At 44.7% G+C, this 17,567-nt stretch overlaps 1 protein-coding gene across 5 annotated transcripts in view; it reads right to left on the bottom strand.

The window, feature by feature from the left end:
- Nucleotides 1-12,910, bottom strand: part of dgkh (diacylglycerol kinase, eta) — an 80,424-nt gene extending 67,514 nt beyond the window's left edge. The window contains exons 1-3 of one of the 5 annotated variants that reach the window (XM_034186195.1): nt 12,751-12,910; nt 9,354-9,479; nt 5,973-6,075 (exon numbers count right to left, since the gene is read on the bottom strand). In XM_034186195.1, coding sequence (XP_034042086.1) covers nt 5,973-6,075; nt 9,354-9,479; nt 12,751-12,885 — 364 coding nt within the window. In that variant the 5' untranslated portion in view covers nt 12,886-12,910. The remainder of the gene's footprint in view (nt 1-5,972; nt 6,076-9,353; nt 9,480-12,750) is intronic. The other 4 variants (XM_034186194.1, XM_034186193.1, XM_034186198.1 and 1 more) reach the window with 4 other exon arrangements.
- Between the last annotated feature and the right edge of the window lie 4,657 nt (nt 12,911-17,567).

The raw sequence follows: 17,567 nt of genomic DNA, 5'->3' as shown, positions 1-17,567 counted from the left end.
GCTCGAATGCAGCGCTCTACAATCATCCACGTGACCTCACATTTTCTTTTGATCTTTTCTGATTGTAGATTCATACGTACACATACATTCATGGAACTCACACCGACACATTTCTACATGTAACAGTTCTATAATTCCTGGTCACCTAATCACCGGATCACCTGGTCATCAGATCACCTGGTCACCTGGTTACCTGACCACTGGTCACACACTGCCTGTCATCGGTCTGTCCGATCTGTCACCTTGTCTCTTCTCCCTGTTAGCGTCCTCGTTGTTACAGCCGCGGTCGTTGTCACCATGTGTCAGTGTCACTGTTTGTTTAATGGTGGTTTTGAGTGTCACCTCTTTAAATTAAGGAGAAATAAAGGGGGCAGAAAATCACTGCTGCCTATTAAGTTGTATTTTTTAATGGTATGAGGCGGCTGGGACTCACAGTAAAATGTAAATTTTATAAATTTGGTAGAAGTGATGTGAGATCAGGTGGAGTGGATCTTGAAAGGTACTTGTCCTCCAGTCTAATGGTTCAGATCTGCAGCCTTCAGATCATCAGCGCTCGAGTCATCAGTGCAGTTTCCACTGACATCACTGAGGCCTCTTCAGAGACTAATGGAGTTGTCCCGGTGTCCAATAACCCGCAGACACAACAGATGAAACCACATGTATGTTCCATCTGCTCAACCTGAGCTGCAGCGTTCAGCTGTGCAGTGGTTACTATCACTCCAGTCTCCAAGTACAGCTGCATCTGCCCCACAGCTCTCTCCACTGACAACTGTGACAAGTGAAGGCTGCTGGGACTCTCCTGTTCCTGTAGCCACAGTGGCTGAGGGTTGGTGAGCCCGTCCTCCACCTGAGGTAGGAGTGATCTCGCATCTATCCTCTGATCTGCTGCCAGTCCTGCTGCTGCTCTCCAGCTGGTTCCTTGCTTGGAGGACCAACTCTCTTCAGGTCTTCAGCCACTCGACTGACGTGTTATCTGTTGCGTGTCCACCCGGCTGCTTACCTGATATCTCTGCTGGGCGTCTGAGGCCCAATGTACTGATGACTCTGGTCTATTGTAACTCTCTGGCTGCCCTCCAGAAGTCACTTCGGCTGCACAGCCGCCATCCTGACGTCTCTGCCCCCATTGTTGCTCAGGTGCTTGCCCTCCTACTGGCCTCCTCCATCCACCATGTTTGGTTTGTTGTCCCTTCTTTGTTCTTTTCTTTGGTTTTGTATTTTTAGGTTTATTTCTTATTTATCCTGAAGGTTGTGACCCATTTGTTAGTCACACCATCGATACTGAAATAAATAAGAAGATCTGCACTCGTTGCATCAATTGCCCCAAGGACATTTGGGAAATCTGCCACAGCCTGATGTCAGCACCCAGGACAACGCGAGTACCCCACCTCAGCAGCCACAGCACATCGAGAAGAACCAAAGACCAAAAACTACATGGACCCCGATCCTGGTCCTGAATGTATCAATGTGCACAAACTCTGTGTGTGTGTGTGTGTGTGTGTGTGTGTGTGCGCACACGCGATCTCGTCCTCACTGTGTTTCCAGTCCTCTGATTGTGTCTTTCTGCAGTTCACTGATCTGTCTGTGAAGGATGTCTGGACGTGACTTTAAGAGGGAGAGAGTGAGCAGAGGGAGTTACGAAGAACGGGCACGTCCGCCCCCAGCTAATTACAGCCAGATGCTCCCCACTCCCACAATGCATCTGGGCAGAGGAGGTCCTAACATGTGATCAGGGTCAGAGAGGAAGAAAGAGAGAAAAGGATGAAAGGACAGACAGAAAGCGTGAGGACGTCTTTAAATTTGCTCATCTGTTTGGATGTTTCTCTTCCTCTTCCATGATCACTCTGTCCACCTCTGTGCTGTCTGTTTATTCACTGATGTCGTGTGTGTGTGTGTGTGTGTGTGTGTGTCTGTGTGTGAGCCAGCAACAGTAATCCAATCACACGTACACTTATCAGTCTGTCTCACAAGCAGCGATGTCCATCTCCAATTAGGTCACACACACACACACACACACACACACACTCTGCACTGTAATGACAGAAAGCAGTCTGGTCATCTGGAGGACACCCGGGTGACCGTCTGTGAGCTCCAGAGGACGTCCCTGTGAGGTCGACCAGCAGGCAGACATTTTGTGTCTTAAACATGTCTTACATGCTGACGATCGGTCAGTGGGTTTAAACCTTTAGACTTGAACTAAGTCATCAGGTTTTACAGTCTGCAGACTGCTGATGTACCATGGTGAGCACAGGAAGAGAAATGATGCAGGTGAGAGAGGCGCTGGATGGAGGGGAAGCAATTTTAGACAACTGGAAAAGTACTGCAGATGTGGTGAGGGAGACAGCTAGGAAGGTACTGGGTGTAACATCTGGACAGTGGAAGGAAAACAAAGAGACTTGGTGGTGATAAATGGTAAATGGACTGCATTTATGTAGCGCTTTTCCATCTGCATCAGATGCTCAAAGCACTTTACAATAATGCCTCACATTCACCCCAATGTCAGGGATCTGCCATACAAGGCGCTCACTACACACTGGGAGCAATAGGGGATTAAAGACCTTGCCCAAGAGCCCTTAGTGATTTTCCAGTTAGGCAGGGATTTGAACCGAGGATCTTCTGGTCTCAAGCCCAACACCTTAACCACTAGACCATCACCTCCCCCAACAGAGGGAGGTGATGGTGAGGGTGAGGATGGAACGAAGATGTCCAGGAAAGCATAAGGAGAAAGAGGTTGGCAAAAAAGAACTGGGATAATCTGAGAGATGAAGAAAGTACTAAACAGGAATACAAGGAGACACAGCGTAAGGTGAAAAGAGGTGGCAAAAGCTAAGGAAAACACACACAGTGAGCTGTACAAGAAGTTGAATAGTAAGGAAGGAGAAAAGGACTTGTACCGATTGGCCAGACAAAGGGACAGAGCAGAAAAGGATATGCAGCAGGTTAGCAGGGTAAAAGATGCAGATGGTAATGTGCTGACAAGTGAGGAGTGTGTTGAGAAGGTGGAGGGAATATTTTGAGGAGCTTGTGAATGAAGAATAAGAATAAGAGAGAGAAAACACTGGATGATGTGGAGAGAGTAAATCAGGAAGTACAAGAGATTAGTAAGGATGAAGTGAGGGCTGCTATGAAGAGGATGAAGAGTGGAAAGGCAGTTAGGCCAGATGACATTCCAGTGGAGGCATGGAAATGTCTAGGAGAGATGGCAGTGGAGTTTCTAACCAGATTGTTTAATAAAATCTTGGAAAATGAGAGGATGCCTGAGGACTGGAGATGAAGTGTACTGGTTCCTATTTTTAAGAACAAGGATGATGTGCAGAGCTGCAAAAACTACAGAGGCATAAAGTTGATCAGCCACAGCATGAAGTTATGGGAAAGAGTAGTAGAAGTCAGGCTTAGAAAACAGGTGAAGATCTGTGAGCAGCAATATGGTTTCATGTTGAGCAAGAGCACTACAGTTCATCGATTTCTATTTAATCACTAGATGGAGGACCGGGCTGATCCGCTCATTTGCCACAGCACTGCCATCTTGATTAGCATCTAACAACCAGGCATATACAGAAATCGATGGGCTTGATCAATGTTTTCAAGAGAGTTTCACCATAAATCTGCATTTTATGTGCTGTTACATTTATTCAAGCTCAGCTTCACATTGGTACAGCCACTATTTGTTGGTCACGACACGAGATACTAATCTGATCCTTAATTAATTTCATTAAGAAGTTAAGTTAAAGATGGAAATAATCAGGGGTGAAAGTAAGAGCTTCGCGCGTTCGCATCATATTAAAGATATTAATATTAACTGCTCTTAACTTTATTTTTTGTAACGTTATTGTTTAATTTGACTTCATTGGAGCAGCTGAACGTTTTCACAAAGGCAAACTCAGCCTGCTTGCTTGGAATTTTTTATCTGGGTTGGGGGGGGGGAGCAGCTTTAATGGGCTCAGGCACCTTATATAGGCCAGAATGAATCTTTTGTGTGGATATAATTAATTATTTTGCCACAAGCAACTGCTGAATTTGAAACAACATAAAAGTTGTGTAATTTCCAACGGTACTTGAATTCAGCATCAGCGGCAGCAGGAGCTGCTCCGTGCACTTATTATTTTGTATTAAATATAACAATCTGAGTGTAGGAATGACAACCCAGTCCTTCTGTACATGTGGCAACAGGTAGATGAATCAAAATGATGATATAAAGAGCTGTTCTGAAGGAAGAATTCATGTTGTGGATCAGTGATCAGCTGGTGGAAATAACCGCACGAGTCAATGTGTGCGTTCACACAGACTGATTAATTTACTGCTCTGATATATTAAATCATCTTTACACTTATATTTATTCCCTCTTTTGACAGTTTTCTGTTATAAATCAGTATATATGGCTTAATAACATAATACAGTGATACAGCAGTGACCACGGAACACTTTTTGTTTTTAATTAGAGCAAGACGGAGCGCGGAGCGTGTCGAAAGACAGTGTGGATTCTGATGATGAAGGAGATGATCCCTCTTTTGTTCTGGACGAGGAACCAGAGCAGGTGGTCCACCGACGTACACACAGATCTCCACAGCTTCTGTTTGCAGTTTCTCCAGGACTCGGCGCTGTGAGCTCCATCCCAGTGTCGAGTCCTGGAACTCAGTCATGCAGACACACACTGCATTAGCTGTGGCTCCAGGTGCGTTTCATTGAGATCGTGAGCTTCGGTTTTGTTAATTTCCTCTTTCGTCCCTTTTGCGCTCTTGCTTCGCAGACTGTTCGGTGATAAAAGCTCTTTCGTCCACCTTTTCTCAATGAATTGTGACATTTTTTTACTTTTTCCCTTCGTTCAGGAATCGTCGTGTGCCGTGTGACTGGGCCATAAGCAAGATGGCGGCTGCCTGGTAACAGCCCACAGGCTGCGTCTGCCATCTAGTGGATTAAATATAAATCGATGCTACAGATGCAGTGTTTCAGAATAAAACTCCAGCTGCATGTCTGAAGTGTAGTAATTACTCATTAATTAATTGCTCCCTGGTGTCAACCTTTGAGTGAGGCAGCATGACTGTATGCATGTCTATGCATGTGTGTGTGCACGTGTGTGCGCACATGCATGTGTGTATGAGGGTGTGTATGAGTGTGTGTGTATGTATTTCTAGATGTGTTCACGTGTGTGTGTATGTATTTATACATGTGTTCACATGTGTGTGTGTACGTGTGTCTACATGTAAGTCCATATATGTGTGCAAGTGTGTATGTGTGGGCACACGTGTGTGTATGCATCTTTGTGTATGTGTGTGCATATGTATGTGTTTGTGTGTACTTGTAAGCGCCTTGGGGCAACTGTTTGTTGTGATTTGGTGCTATATAAAAAAACTGATTGATTGATTGACTGATTGACTTGGGAGTACACACAAACTGGGGGAGGTGATGGTCTAGTGGTTAAGGTGTTGGGCTTGAGTCCAGAAGATCATGGGTTCAAATCCCCGCCTGGAAAATCACTAAGGGCCCTTGGGCAAGGCCTTTAATCCCCTATTGCTCCCGGTGTGTAGTGAGTGCCTTGTATGGCAGCACCCTGACATCAGGGTGAATGTGAGGCATAATTGTAAAGCACTTTGAGCGCCTGATTCAGATGGAAAAGTGCTATATAAATGCAGTCCATTTTACTGCTCGTGAGGATACATGGTGTGCGCACACATGCATTTGTGTGTCTGTGTGCATGTACGCATGTGTAATGGAGGTCAGCAGGTGGCGCCCCACAGAAGAAGTTAGTAAACTTCACCCCCCCCCCAAAGCCAAATGGTACTCGAGCAACAGACGGTTTTAGCCTCGTGGTGGATGCGCCTGCCTCCTATCCCAGGCGTTGTGAGTTCGTGCGCAAGAGCAGGATGTCGTGATGCATGTTACACATGCATGCATCTGCATGTGTTTGTGTGAGCATGTGTGCATGCACGTGTGTGTGCAGTTGTATGTGAGTGTGTGTGTGCACGTGCAGCACCTACCATCTGAGTCAATGCTGTTGAGTGCTGTCGGAGGGATGATGGAGACTTTGCACTGCCCTAGCGGACACTTGTGAGGGTACAGATCCATACAGGCTGTGTGCACCTACCAGAAGAAAAATAATAATTTAATAAAACCACTGGAAACATAGCCTAAAGATTCCACACACTCTTTTATTCACCCAGTATGGTAAAACCATTTTCCCTCCACAATAGAATAATGTTGATTTATATGCTGATGACACTATTTTATATTCCACAGACCACATCACAGAGACTGTCCATAAATTTCTGGACAGTGACACACTGGTTTTGTTTCTATACATTACTACAATAGCAATGAAATGAAGAAAAATAAAATAAAATAAAAACATTATTATCGTGTAGACGTGTAGCTTTAATTCAAGAGGTTTTAACAAAAATATTAAATTAAATATTGTCACTCAGTTTTTAAGAACTGGACACAGATTTATCATATTGTGATGGAGACTTAGAAATGTCCATGTATTCATCCCCTGACTTGAAGACAATTCTTATATTTACAGTTTTTATTGATTGCTTTGACCTGTTTGAAGAAACTGGGAACCTCTCAGTCTTCATCATCACCATCTCAGCAGAGCAAAAGACACGTCTTGCAAATGTGTTAACCCATTCTCATTGGATTGACACATTTCCCCACCCTTTTTCAAACCAGTTAACACAGATGTCACTCAAGCAGTCAAAAGTCCATTGTTTTAGCTCCGGTATCCTAACAGAAACTATATGTTTCCAGCTATTAGAAACTATCTGATCTGTATGCAGTCACTGAAGCACCTGTTTGACACTTCTTCACACAAATCTTCAATTTGCAATCAGTCTGTAGGAGGCCTTAAAAGGTGCCATGCCTGTGTTGTTCTTTGCAAGCATGGATCAAGGAGGTCTAAGGCAGATGAGAGTGAGAGTAAGAGGTAGAGGAGTCTGAGGAGTCTGTGTGCGAGGTTGAGGTATCGTTTGAAGGGCTCAAGTTACTGATGAAATTTGGGCAACTATAATTGATCATGTTATGAATCATGGCCTTTCACTTAGAGAGGCTGGACAAAGAGTCCAACCTGTTGTAAACAGAAACACTTTTGCCTCAATTGTCAGAGTTTTTTGACAGGAGAACAGGTAATGTTGTTATAGGCCTACAATATATACAGAAATATCTGCAGTACAGTAATATACAGTACTTCATGTAATTTCTTCCACATTCCCATTTCATGTATTTTTATAGAATCGAAAGGCTACCAGTCACTGGTGGTAGAAGAAGGATTTTTAATGCTGAGCAGGAGGCAGCTGTTGTCAACATGGTTGTGGCAAATAATGCCATTAGACTGCGAGAAATCAAGGCTCCAGTAATTGCAGATCAGGGAGTATTTAGAAATATAAATACTGTGAGTGAGACCACCATAGACGCATCCTCAGGAGGAACCATATGGCAATGAAACAGTTCTACAGAGTTCCTTTTCAAAGAAACTCTGATGCTATGAAGGAGGCCAGATGCCAATATGTGGAGGTAAGGAAACATTACTATACTGTTACTGTCTGCCTTGTCATATCCTGCAGTTCCTGTAGAGGCAACTAGAGTCACTTGTACGTAATTGTAATTTTGACTTTTTTTTCTTTAGAGAATAATGGAGCTTGAAGCCGAGGGGGAACATCATGTCTTCATTTATGTCGATGAGGCCGGCTTCAATCTGTGTAAAGTCAGGAGACGAGGAAGGAACCTCATTGGGCATAGGGCCACTATTGCAGGTCCAGGGCAGAGGGGCACCAACATAACTATGTGTGCTGCCATCTCCAGTGATGGCGTCCTGTGCCATTTCCCCACCATTGGGCCCTACAACACCGAGCGCCTCATAGCATTCCTGAATGCTCTTCACAACATGCTGATCCCACCTCAGGAGAGAGGGCTGTTGAGACCTGGCTTGCCACTGTTCATCATCATATGGGACAATGTGGCATTCCACCACTCTCGTATTGTAAATGAGTGGTTTGCAGTCCACCCTCGAATGATGGTGCAATTCCTTCCACCGTATTCCCCTTTTTGAATCTGATAGAGGAATTCTTTAGTGCTTGGAGATGGAAGGTTTATGATCATCGCCCCTATGATCGGATGCCCTTGCTCAATGCAATGACTGCTGCAGCCCAAGATATTGATGCAGAGGCATGCCAAGGCTGGATCAGGCATGCCAGAAGGTTTTTCCCTCGCTGCACTGCCAGAGAGAACATTGAATGTGATGTGGATGAGGCCATGTGGCCCATTCATCAAGACAGAAGAGACTATCAATTGTACTGTACTCTTACTGTAATTTATACTCCTATAGTATAGGCCTACTAAAGATTTTTGTTCTTTACTGTAAAAGATTTTTTTTTATTTTCCTAATTTCTTCTAGGCCTACAGTAATGGATTGTATGTATTTTGATTTGCATACTTTCTGTAGGAATATTTCAGTTGTCAGCCACAAAAAAGCCTGAAAAAAGAATGTAACTGAATCAATAAACTTTGCATCAAAGCAAATCTGATTCTAGATCCATTTTTTGCAAGAAGGCAGCAAACAGCACTGGCATATAACAGTTATGGGCCACAATGTCAACCAGTGTTGCACTGATTCACACTGAGTGCTGTATTTTGTATTTTGTTGTCCATTCTGTTATGATTGATTGTATTTGCTCATACACTTGTGGGCAAGTTGTGCTGTTTGAAGGCAAAATTTGCTTTTGTTCCTTATTTTAAATGTTTTGGCACAGTTAGAGCCTTTTGCAAACAAAATGTGTCATTTTGACCATTTTTGGGCACTGTTTAGGCCTCTGTGTTAAGTGTTTTGAAAATGTGGATTTTGAGTTGACTGTTGCGTCAAAGCAATCAATAAAAACTGTAATTACTTACGGTATGGGCTCTGAAAATGGACAGATTGTTTACAAATAATGTAAATGTAATTCTTAAATTTTTTGTTGTTATTGTTGTTGTTAAACACCTTGAATTAAAGTTAAAAGCTGACGTGACAAGAACATGTTGAAGGTTTCATTCTGAACTCTTGCAATGGACAGAGACAGAAACACAAAAATGGTGTCTCTGTCCAAATACTTATGGACACAGTGGCCCAAAGGCTCCTGGTCTAAATTGCAAAGTCAATATTACAGTTTGAAACCACAACGCCTAAGTTTTAGTGGAACTGATTGTCACAACATCTCAAGATGTTAAATGATCAATTACACACGTTCAGAACGCTGACGGCCTGCACAAAATTACCATGAAATGCTTTCAAACATCTGCAAATTAAAACCTATGTGACTGGCATGTGGTTTACGTATGTGGTGCATGTGGAGCTCATGCACGGTGTGCGTGTGTGACAGATGTCTTACCATGGCTTTGCACCACAGGCAGCGCCAGTCCTGCAGCCTCAGGACGCTGCCGCATGTCTTATCGCACACTGCACACTTGGCACTGACAGGCAGGTTCCCCTCTAACCACTGGTGAGGCATCGCAATCTGCAAGTAACACACACACACACACAGAAATCTTCACACTGTCTGCTTTTATCCATCATTCGGACATGCGGCACTTTGCATCTTTTCTCTGCTGCTTCATCAGATCCAGTGAATCCAGACACATCAAAGACACACACATGCACGCAGACACACACACCTAAACACCCATCAGCTGAGGATAGAGTGTTTTTTTTATTCAGTAGTTGTCACACGCATGTCGACCCCGTGTCCACGTTTTTCTGGCTCAACACTTTAAACTGAGCACATCAGTTATTCTTTCGGGCGACCTGCACTACAACCACCAAAACACTTCATATGTCACCTCAGTGTGACACATGCTGCCTGTCACCGTGCTGCTGTGTGTGTCCTGGTGTCACAGGACATGCACACGCATGTGCACTGGCTCTCAGTGTTTCTTTGTTTGGTTACACTATGTAACAAATGTTTATTTTAGTTTTGTTCCTGGGTACACAGTGGGTTTTCCTAACCTGTTCTGCCTTAAATAAATAGAAAATAGCTGTTATTCCACAGAAACTTTGCTTCTGTGATCAGGACAATGATATTTTGAAATTTGTCTGTTTTCAAGAATATTCTCGATTCGCCTTCACTACTACTGAGTAGTCTTCTAGAATATTCTTGAACTGCTAGAACTGTCCAGACTTTTAGAACTTTCTAGAACATTAAAAAAAATAAAATCAAAGTTTGTGCTGAATGTAGTCATTTTTCCATAGACTTTAGACATAAGTAGTTGAAATATAACACTTAGAAGCCAGGAACAAAAATTGTGTTACATAGTGTTATTGTTTATATCATTCTTCCTCTGTGTTTTTTTTTTCCTCCTTTGTGATGGACCTTTTCTTGGCTGTGTGTTTCTTCTCAGAGCAACATCGTGGTTTCTCTGTGTAGTTTTACTGTCCTCTCATCACTCCTGCCCACCATGGCAGCCCACATCATCTATTCCTGCTCCAGAGGCAGTCGGGGCTGGTACGCGCCATCTCCAGTTCCCGTTCCAGTGTTTGTCGAACATCTCTAGTTTCTGCTTCTGAGGCGGTCAAGGATCAGTGATCTTCATCTCTAGATGATCTTCATCTTGAGATGAAGATCACTTCATCATCACTTCAGATGATCTTCATCTGTTCCTGTGCCTTTGGCAGTCATAGGCTGCTGCACCTCACTCTCATTGCTTACTGTTTTAGAGGCAGCTGTAGACCTCAACTTCACCCGTTCTTGTCTTGGAGGTGACAGTCAATGTGCCTCACTTACAACTGGTCCTAGTTCTAAGGTGGCCCAGGACAACTGTGCCTCCAAAGTATCTGTCTTCATCTCCACGTGATGCAGTGGAGCAGCTTCTGTGGGGATATCAAGGACATCGTCTCAAACATCTGGCTACACTCAGTCAGCTGCTGGCATACTGTTTGTCCAACTCCCCGTTGGCTGCACGGCCGTCCCTCAGACTGTGTGTCTACATTTGGATGGCTGCACGGCCGTCCCTCAGACTGTGTGTCTACATTTGGATGGCTGCACGGCCGTCCCTCAGACTGTCTGTCTACATTTGGATGGCTGCACGGCCGTCCCTCAGACTGTCTGTCTACATTTGGTTGGCTGCACGGCCGTCCCTCAGACTGTCTGTCTACATTTGGATGGCTGCACGGCCGTCGCTCAGACTGTCTGTCTACATTTGGATGGCTGCACGGCCGTCCCTCAGACTGTCTGTCTACATTTGGATGGCTGCACGGCCGTCCCTCAGACTGTCTGTCTACATTTGGTTGGCTGCACGGCCGTCCCTCAGACTGTCTGTCTACATTTGGTTGGCTGCACGGCCGTCCCTCAGACTGTCTGTCTACATTTGGTTGGCTGCACGGCCGTCCCTCAGACTCTCCTGTGACATTTTTCCAGTCGTGTAGCTGCTTGGTATTTGGTCTGTTTTATTCTCTTGCCCTATTTGACACACGACTTTTATTGATTTGAATTTCTTTATTCTTAGTTTTAGGTTCGTTACTCTGCTGGACTCACATGTTGCGGGTTTTGGGGTTACTTATATTTGTTGGTTTTTGTTCATGTGCTGGGTTTGGTTTCAAGTTCAGTTCTTTGGTGCTCTACCTTATAGTTCCTCAGTTCGTCTTAGTTCATTTTCGTTATACTTCTGACGTGTGGTTTGAATAACAGTGTTGTGTTTGTGAAGCCCCTTTTGTTGTTCAGTTCACTTGTGTTCATGTTTGGGTTAGCCTCTGGTTTAGTTTCTGGTTGGGTTTTTGTTGGTTTCTTCTGGTTCTTGGAGTCCCTTTGAGGTTGACTGCCTGCCCCGTGTTTGGTTCTGTGTTTGTGTCTCTGTTTGTTTCTCTCCATGCACGTCACTTCCTGCTGAATTCCTCTGTGCTCCTCTGCTTCTGAGTTTCCGTTGTTAATTGCCCGGTGTCTTTAAATGAGGTTTTTCTTCTGCGTGTTCTTTCCATCTTCCTTGAGTTTCTTAGGGAATATTTCTCTCAGTAATCTTCAGTGTTGAATTATTTCCCAGTTATTTTTAGTGATTACTATTCTCTGTATTTTTCTAGTGAGCTGTTAGTTCCAGTGTTCCCACGTGTGTTCCTGTGTGAACATACTGTTGCTGATATATTTTTGAACTGCCTGTTGATACTGACATCAGCTGAATATTTTGTTAGTTTTTTTGGACCTCTGAGTTTTTGCAGAACGTCTGAGTTGAGATAGCTGCACTGCCTGTTGCTATTGATGTTTGTTTAGTATCTTTTCAATTCAATTCAATTCAAATGTATTTATATAGCACATTTAAAACACAGCTGCAGCTGACCAAAGTGCTTCACCATAATAGCAATACAAAAGTTTTTACTTTTGACTTCTGATTTTTTGTCTTATATCTGTGGAGACAGTGCTGATGTTTGTGGATGGCTCTTCACCACAGACCTCGGCTAAGAAGACTTATAAACGCATCCGCTGAAGTCCTCTGTTGCTGAGTTTTGTTTTTTGTAGATTGCTGAACTTGAAACTGGACTCTTTTTGTTACGCCTGCAATTCTGGAAACTCTAACGTTCGTTTTTACATTCAGTTTGAAAATCATTCTGAAAAACTGCAATATCCTGAAAGTGAGATGTTCTTTTGGGCAAAGAAAGTCTTCGTGTTTCCACACCAAGGTGCGTCTCTCGGCTCAGGTCATTTTAACCGTGATGGAGCGCTACAGATTTTTCACTGCATCATGTATTCACATTAAAGTCCACAAAAGTTAGACCAGAAGACTCTCTGTGGAGGACAAACTCACCCCATCCTCATCCTCAATGATGTCCTTCCCGATAGAAGCCAAAGTCGTCCATTTGCAGTTGTTTGTGGCACGAACAGCACAGCGTTTGTGCGCTTTGAATTTACACACTGAAACACACAAACAGCAGAAACACATATGTCATTCTGAAAAAACTGTTCCTCAGCCATCCTCAAAAGGTTGAGACGTGGACCCAGTGAGTGAGTCCATGATTAAATGAGTCCTGCTCCACTCTGTCAGCACAATAACTCAAAAACAAAAAAACGCCGTCAACTTCTGCATCTCCAAACTAAAAGAATGTGTAATGAGGATAAACTTTTTCAAGTTGAGTGAACATTGATGCATCAGAACAAGCCCCGAAAAAGACAAGTTTATTTTTCCTATGTAATGTCCCGTCGACCTGTCTTCCTCCTGCTGAACAGGACTGATATCGTAGTTGTGATGTCATATTTACAGTGCATTTTTAAGTCACATGACTAATTAGTGGGTTTTTACAGCTTATAGCACTAATGAAGTGTGGTAGATTTAATTAATAAACAGCGGAACTCAAAGAAAGTCCAAAGTATTCAGGACCCTCGTGATTTTATCCCGAGAATCCAGACGGTGTTGGACGATTCCAAAATAGACTCCGTGTTAAAGTGAGTCCACACCAAATGACCCGTCATCTAATTCTGACAGATCGAAGCAAACTGGAGGTTTATCCATTTATCTACATCCAGAAGCCGGAAGAGAACCAGACGGTCCAAGACCAGAGGCTGGGAACAGACAGGAAGACTCGGTCCAGCAAAACATATGAAGCAGCTGACCGTAAGTAAACGGCTCGGACCCGGACTCACGGACTGGACTAGTGAGTAAAGCGGAAATAATGTCTAATACCTTCATCATCATCATCCTCAACATGTCAACAGCACTGGCCACACAGATATTATTTTTACATTCACTCATTCAACATCACCGCTCAGCATCTGATCCTCGCTGCAGTGGATTACACAAAACCCCAAATACAAATAGTGACTGAGCATGAAGACCACAGACACTGTGTCCTTCACCGTGTCCTTCACTCTGTCGTTCCCTGTGCCGTTCACTGTGTCACTCCCTGTGCCATTCCGTGTCCTTCACTGTGTCGTTCCCTGTGTCCTTCACTGTGTCCTTCACTGTGTCGTTCACTGTGTCCTTCACTGTGTCCTTCACTGTGTCGTTCCTTGTGTCGTTCCCTGTGTCACTCCCTGTGCCGTTCCGTGTCCTTCACTGTGTCGTTCCCTGTGTCATTCACTGTGTCCTTCACTGTGTCCTTCACTGTGTCATTCCCTGTGTCATTCACTGTGTCCTTCACTGAAGTTATTGTACTTGGCCCCACAAATCTTAGAAACATGGTGTCTAACCAGATCCTTACTCTGGATGGCATTACCCTGACCTCTAGTAATACTGTGAGAAATCTTGGAGTCATTTTTGATCAGGATATGTCATTCAAAGCGCATATTAAACAAATATGTAGGACTGCCTTTTTGCATTTACGCAATATCTCTAAAATCAGAAAGGTCTTGTCTCAGAGTGATGCTGAAAAACTAATTCATGCATTTATTTCCTCTAGGCTGGACTATTGTAATTCATTATTATCAGGTTGTCCTAAAAGTTCCCTAAAAAGCCTTCAGTTGGTTCAGAATGCTGCAGCTAGAGTACTGACGGGGACTAGAAGGAGAGAGCATATCTCACCCATATTGGCCTCTCTTCATTAGCTTCCTGTTAATTCTAGAATAGAATTTAAAATTCTTCTTCTTACTTATAAGGTTTTGAATAATCAGGTCCCATCTTATCTTAGGGACCTCGTAGTACCATATCACCCCAATAGAGCGCTTCGTTCTCAGACTGCGGGCTTACTTGTAGTTCCTAGGGTTTGTAAGAGTAGAATGGGAGGCAGAGCCTTCAGCTTTCAGGCTCCTCTCCTGTGGAACCAGCTCCCAATTCAGATCAGGGAGACAGATACCCTCTCTACTTTTAAGATTAGGCTTAAAACTTTGCTTTTCGCTAAGGCTTATAGTTAGGGCTGGATCGGGTGACCCTGGACCATCCATTGGTTATGCTGCTTTAGACGTAGATTGTGGGGGGGTTCCCATGATGCACTGTTTCTTTCTCTTTTTGCTCCGTATGCATCACTCTGCATTTAATCATTAGTGATCGATCTCTGCCCCCCTTCACGGCATGTCTTTTTCCTGGTTTTTTCCCTCAGCCCCAACCAGTCTCAGCAGAAGACTGCCCCTCCCTGAGCCTGGTTCTGCTGGAGGTTTCTTCCTGTTAAAAGGGAGTTTTTCCTTCCCACTGTTGCCAAGTGCTTGCTCATAGGGGGTCGTTTTGACCGTTGGGGTTTTTCATAATTATTGTATGGCCTTGCCTTACAATATAAAGCGCCTTGGGGCAGCTGTTTGTTGTGATTTGGCGCTATATAAGAAAAAAGTTGATTGATTGAGTTGATTCACTCTGTCGTTCACTGTGTCCTTCACTGTGTCCTTCACTGTGTCTTTCCTTGTGTCGTTCCCTGTGTCACTCCCTGTGCCGTTCCGTGTCCTTCACTGTGTCGTTCCCTGTGATGTTCACTGTGTCCTTCACTGTGTCGTTCCTTGTGTCGTTCCCTGTGTCACTCCCTGTGCCGTTCCGTGTCCTTCACTGTGTCGTTCCCTGTGATGTTCACTGTGTCCTTCACTGTGTCGTTCCTTGTGTCGTTCCCTGTGTCACTCCCTGTGCCGTTCCGTGTCCTTCACTGTGTTGTTCCCTGTGATGTTCACTGTGTCCTTCACTGTGTCGTTCCTTGTGCCCTTCCCTGTGTCGTTCACTGTGCCGTTCCCTGTGTCCTTCACTGTGTCATTCCCTGTGTCATTCACTGTGTCCTTCACTCTGTCGTTCCCTGTGCCATTCACTGTGTCCTTCACTGTGTCGTTCACTGTGTCTTTCACTCTGTCGTTCACTGTGTCGTTCACTGTGTCATTCACTGTGTCCTTCACTGTGTCATTCCCTGTGCCGTTCCCTGTGTCGCTCCCTGTGCCGTTCCCTGTGTCCTTCACTCTGTCGTTCAATGTGTCATTCACTGTCGTTCCCTGTGCCGTTCACTGTCGTTCCCTGTGCCATTCCCTGTGTCGCTCCCTGTGCCGTTCCCTGTGTCGTTCACTGTGTCCTTCACTGTGTCGTTCCTTGTGTCGTTCCCTGTGTCGTTCCCTGTGCCATTTACTGTGCCCTTCCCTGTGTCGCTCCCTGTGCAGTTCCCTGTGCCATTCCCTGTGCCGTTCCCTGTGATGTTCACTGTGTCCTTCACTGTGTCGTTCCTTGTGTCCTTCGCTGTCACTCCCTGTGTCCTTTGCTATGTCATTCACTGTGTCCTTCACTGTGTTGTTCACTCTGTCCTTCACTGTGTTGTTCACTCTGTCCTTCACTGTGACCTTCACTGTGTCATTTGCTGTGTCCTTCACTGTGCCATTAGCCCTGTCCTTCAATGTGTCGTTCCTTGTGTCGTTCCCTGTGTCGCAAGCCCGGCGCCAGAAAAAAAATATGCCATTCGCCCTGTCCTTCACTGTGTCCTTCACTGCCGTTCACTGTGTCCTTCACTGTCATTCACTGTGTCCTTCGCTGTGTCCTTCACTGAGTCGTTCGCTGTCGTTCCCTGTGTCCTTCACTGTATCATTCACTGTCCTTCACTGTGTCATTCACTGTCATTCACTGCCCTTCACTGTGTCGTTGACTGTGTTGTTTGATGTGTCCTTCAATGTGTCCTTCACTGTATCATTCACTGTGTGCTTCACTGTGTGCTTCACTGTGTCATTCACTGTCCTTCACTGTGTCGTTCAGTGTCATTTGCTGTGTCCTTCACTCTGTCCTTCACATGACCTTCACTGTGTCGTTTGCTGTGTCCTTCACTGTGTCGTTCCTTGCGTCATTCCCTGTGTCGTTCCCTGTGCCATTCACTGTGTCCTTTGATATGTCATTCACTGTGTCCTTCACTGTCATTCGCCCTATCCTTCACTGTGTCCTTCAATGTGTCCTTCACTGTGTCCTTCACCGTGTCGTTCACTCTGTTATTCACTGTGTCCTTCACTGTCATTCACCCTATTCTTCAATGTGTCCTTCACTGTCCTTCACTGTGTCCTTCACTGTGTCGTTCCTTGTGTCGTTCCCTGTGTCGCAAGCCCGGCGACAGAAAAAAAATATGCCATTCGCCCTGTCCTTCACTGTGTCCTTCACTGTCCTTCACTGTCATTCATTATGTCCTTTGCTGTGTCCTTCACTGTGTCGTTCACTGTCATTCGCTGTGTCCTTCACTGTGTGCTTCACTGTGTCATTCACTGTCCTTCACTGTGTGCTTCACTGTGTGCTTCACTGTGTCATTCACTGTCCTTCACTGTGTCGTTCACTGTCTCGTTTTCTGTGTCCTTCACTGTATCATTCACTGTCCTTCACTGTGTGCTTCACTGTGTGATTCACTGTCCTTCAATGTGTCGTTCACTGTGTCATTTGCTGTGTCCTTCACACTGTCCTTCACATGACCTTCACTGTGTCCTTCACTGTGTTGTTCCCTGTGCCATTCACTGTGTCCTTTGATATGTCATTCACTGTGTCCTTCACTGTCATTTGCCCTATCCTTCACTGTGTCCTTCACTGTGTCCTTCACCGTGTCGTTCACTCTGTTATTCACTGTGTCCTTCACTGTCATTCGCCCTATTCTTCAATGTGTCCTTCAATGTGTCCTTCACTGTCCTTCACTGTGTCCTTCACTGTGTCGTTCCTTGTGACATTCCCTGTGTCGCAAGCCCGGCGACAGAAAAAAATATGCCATT

The sequence above is a fragment of the Thalassophryne amazonica genome, chromosome 14, assembly GCF_902500255.1.
Source record: "Thalassophryne amazonica chromosome 14, fThaAma1.1, whole genome shotgun sequence".
NCBI lineage: Eukaryota > Metazoa > Chordata > Actinopteri > Batrachoidiformes > Batrachoididae > Thalassophryne > Thalassophryne amazonica.
Note: the sequence above shows the minus strand (reverse complement) of the source record. Positions and strands in the feature narration are given on the sequence as shown.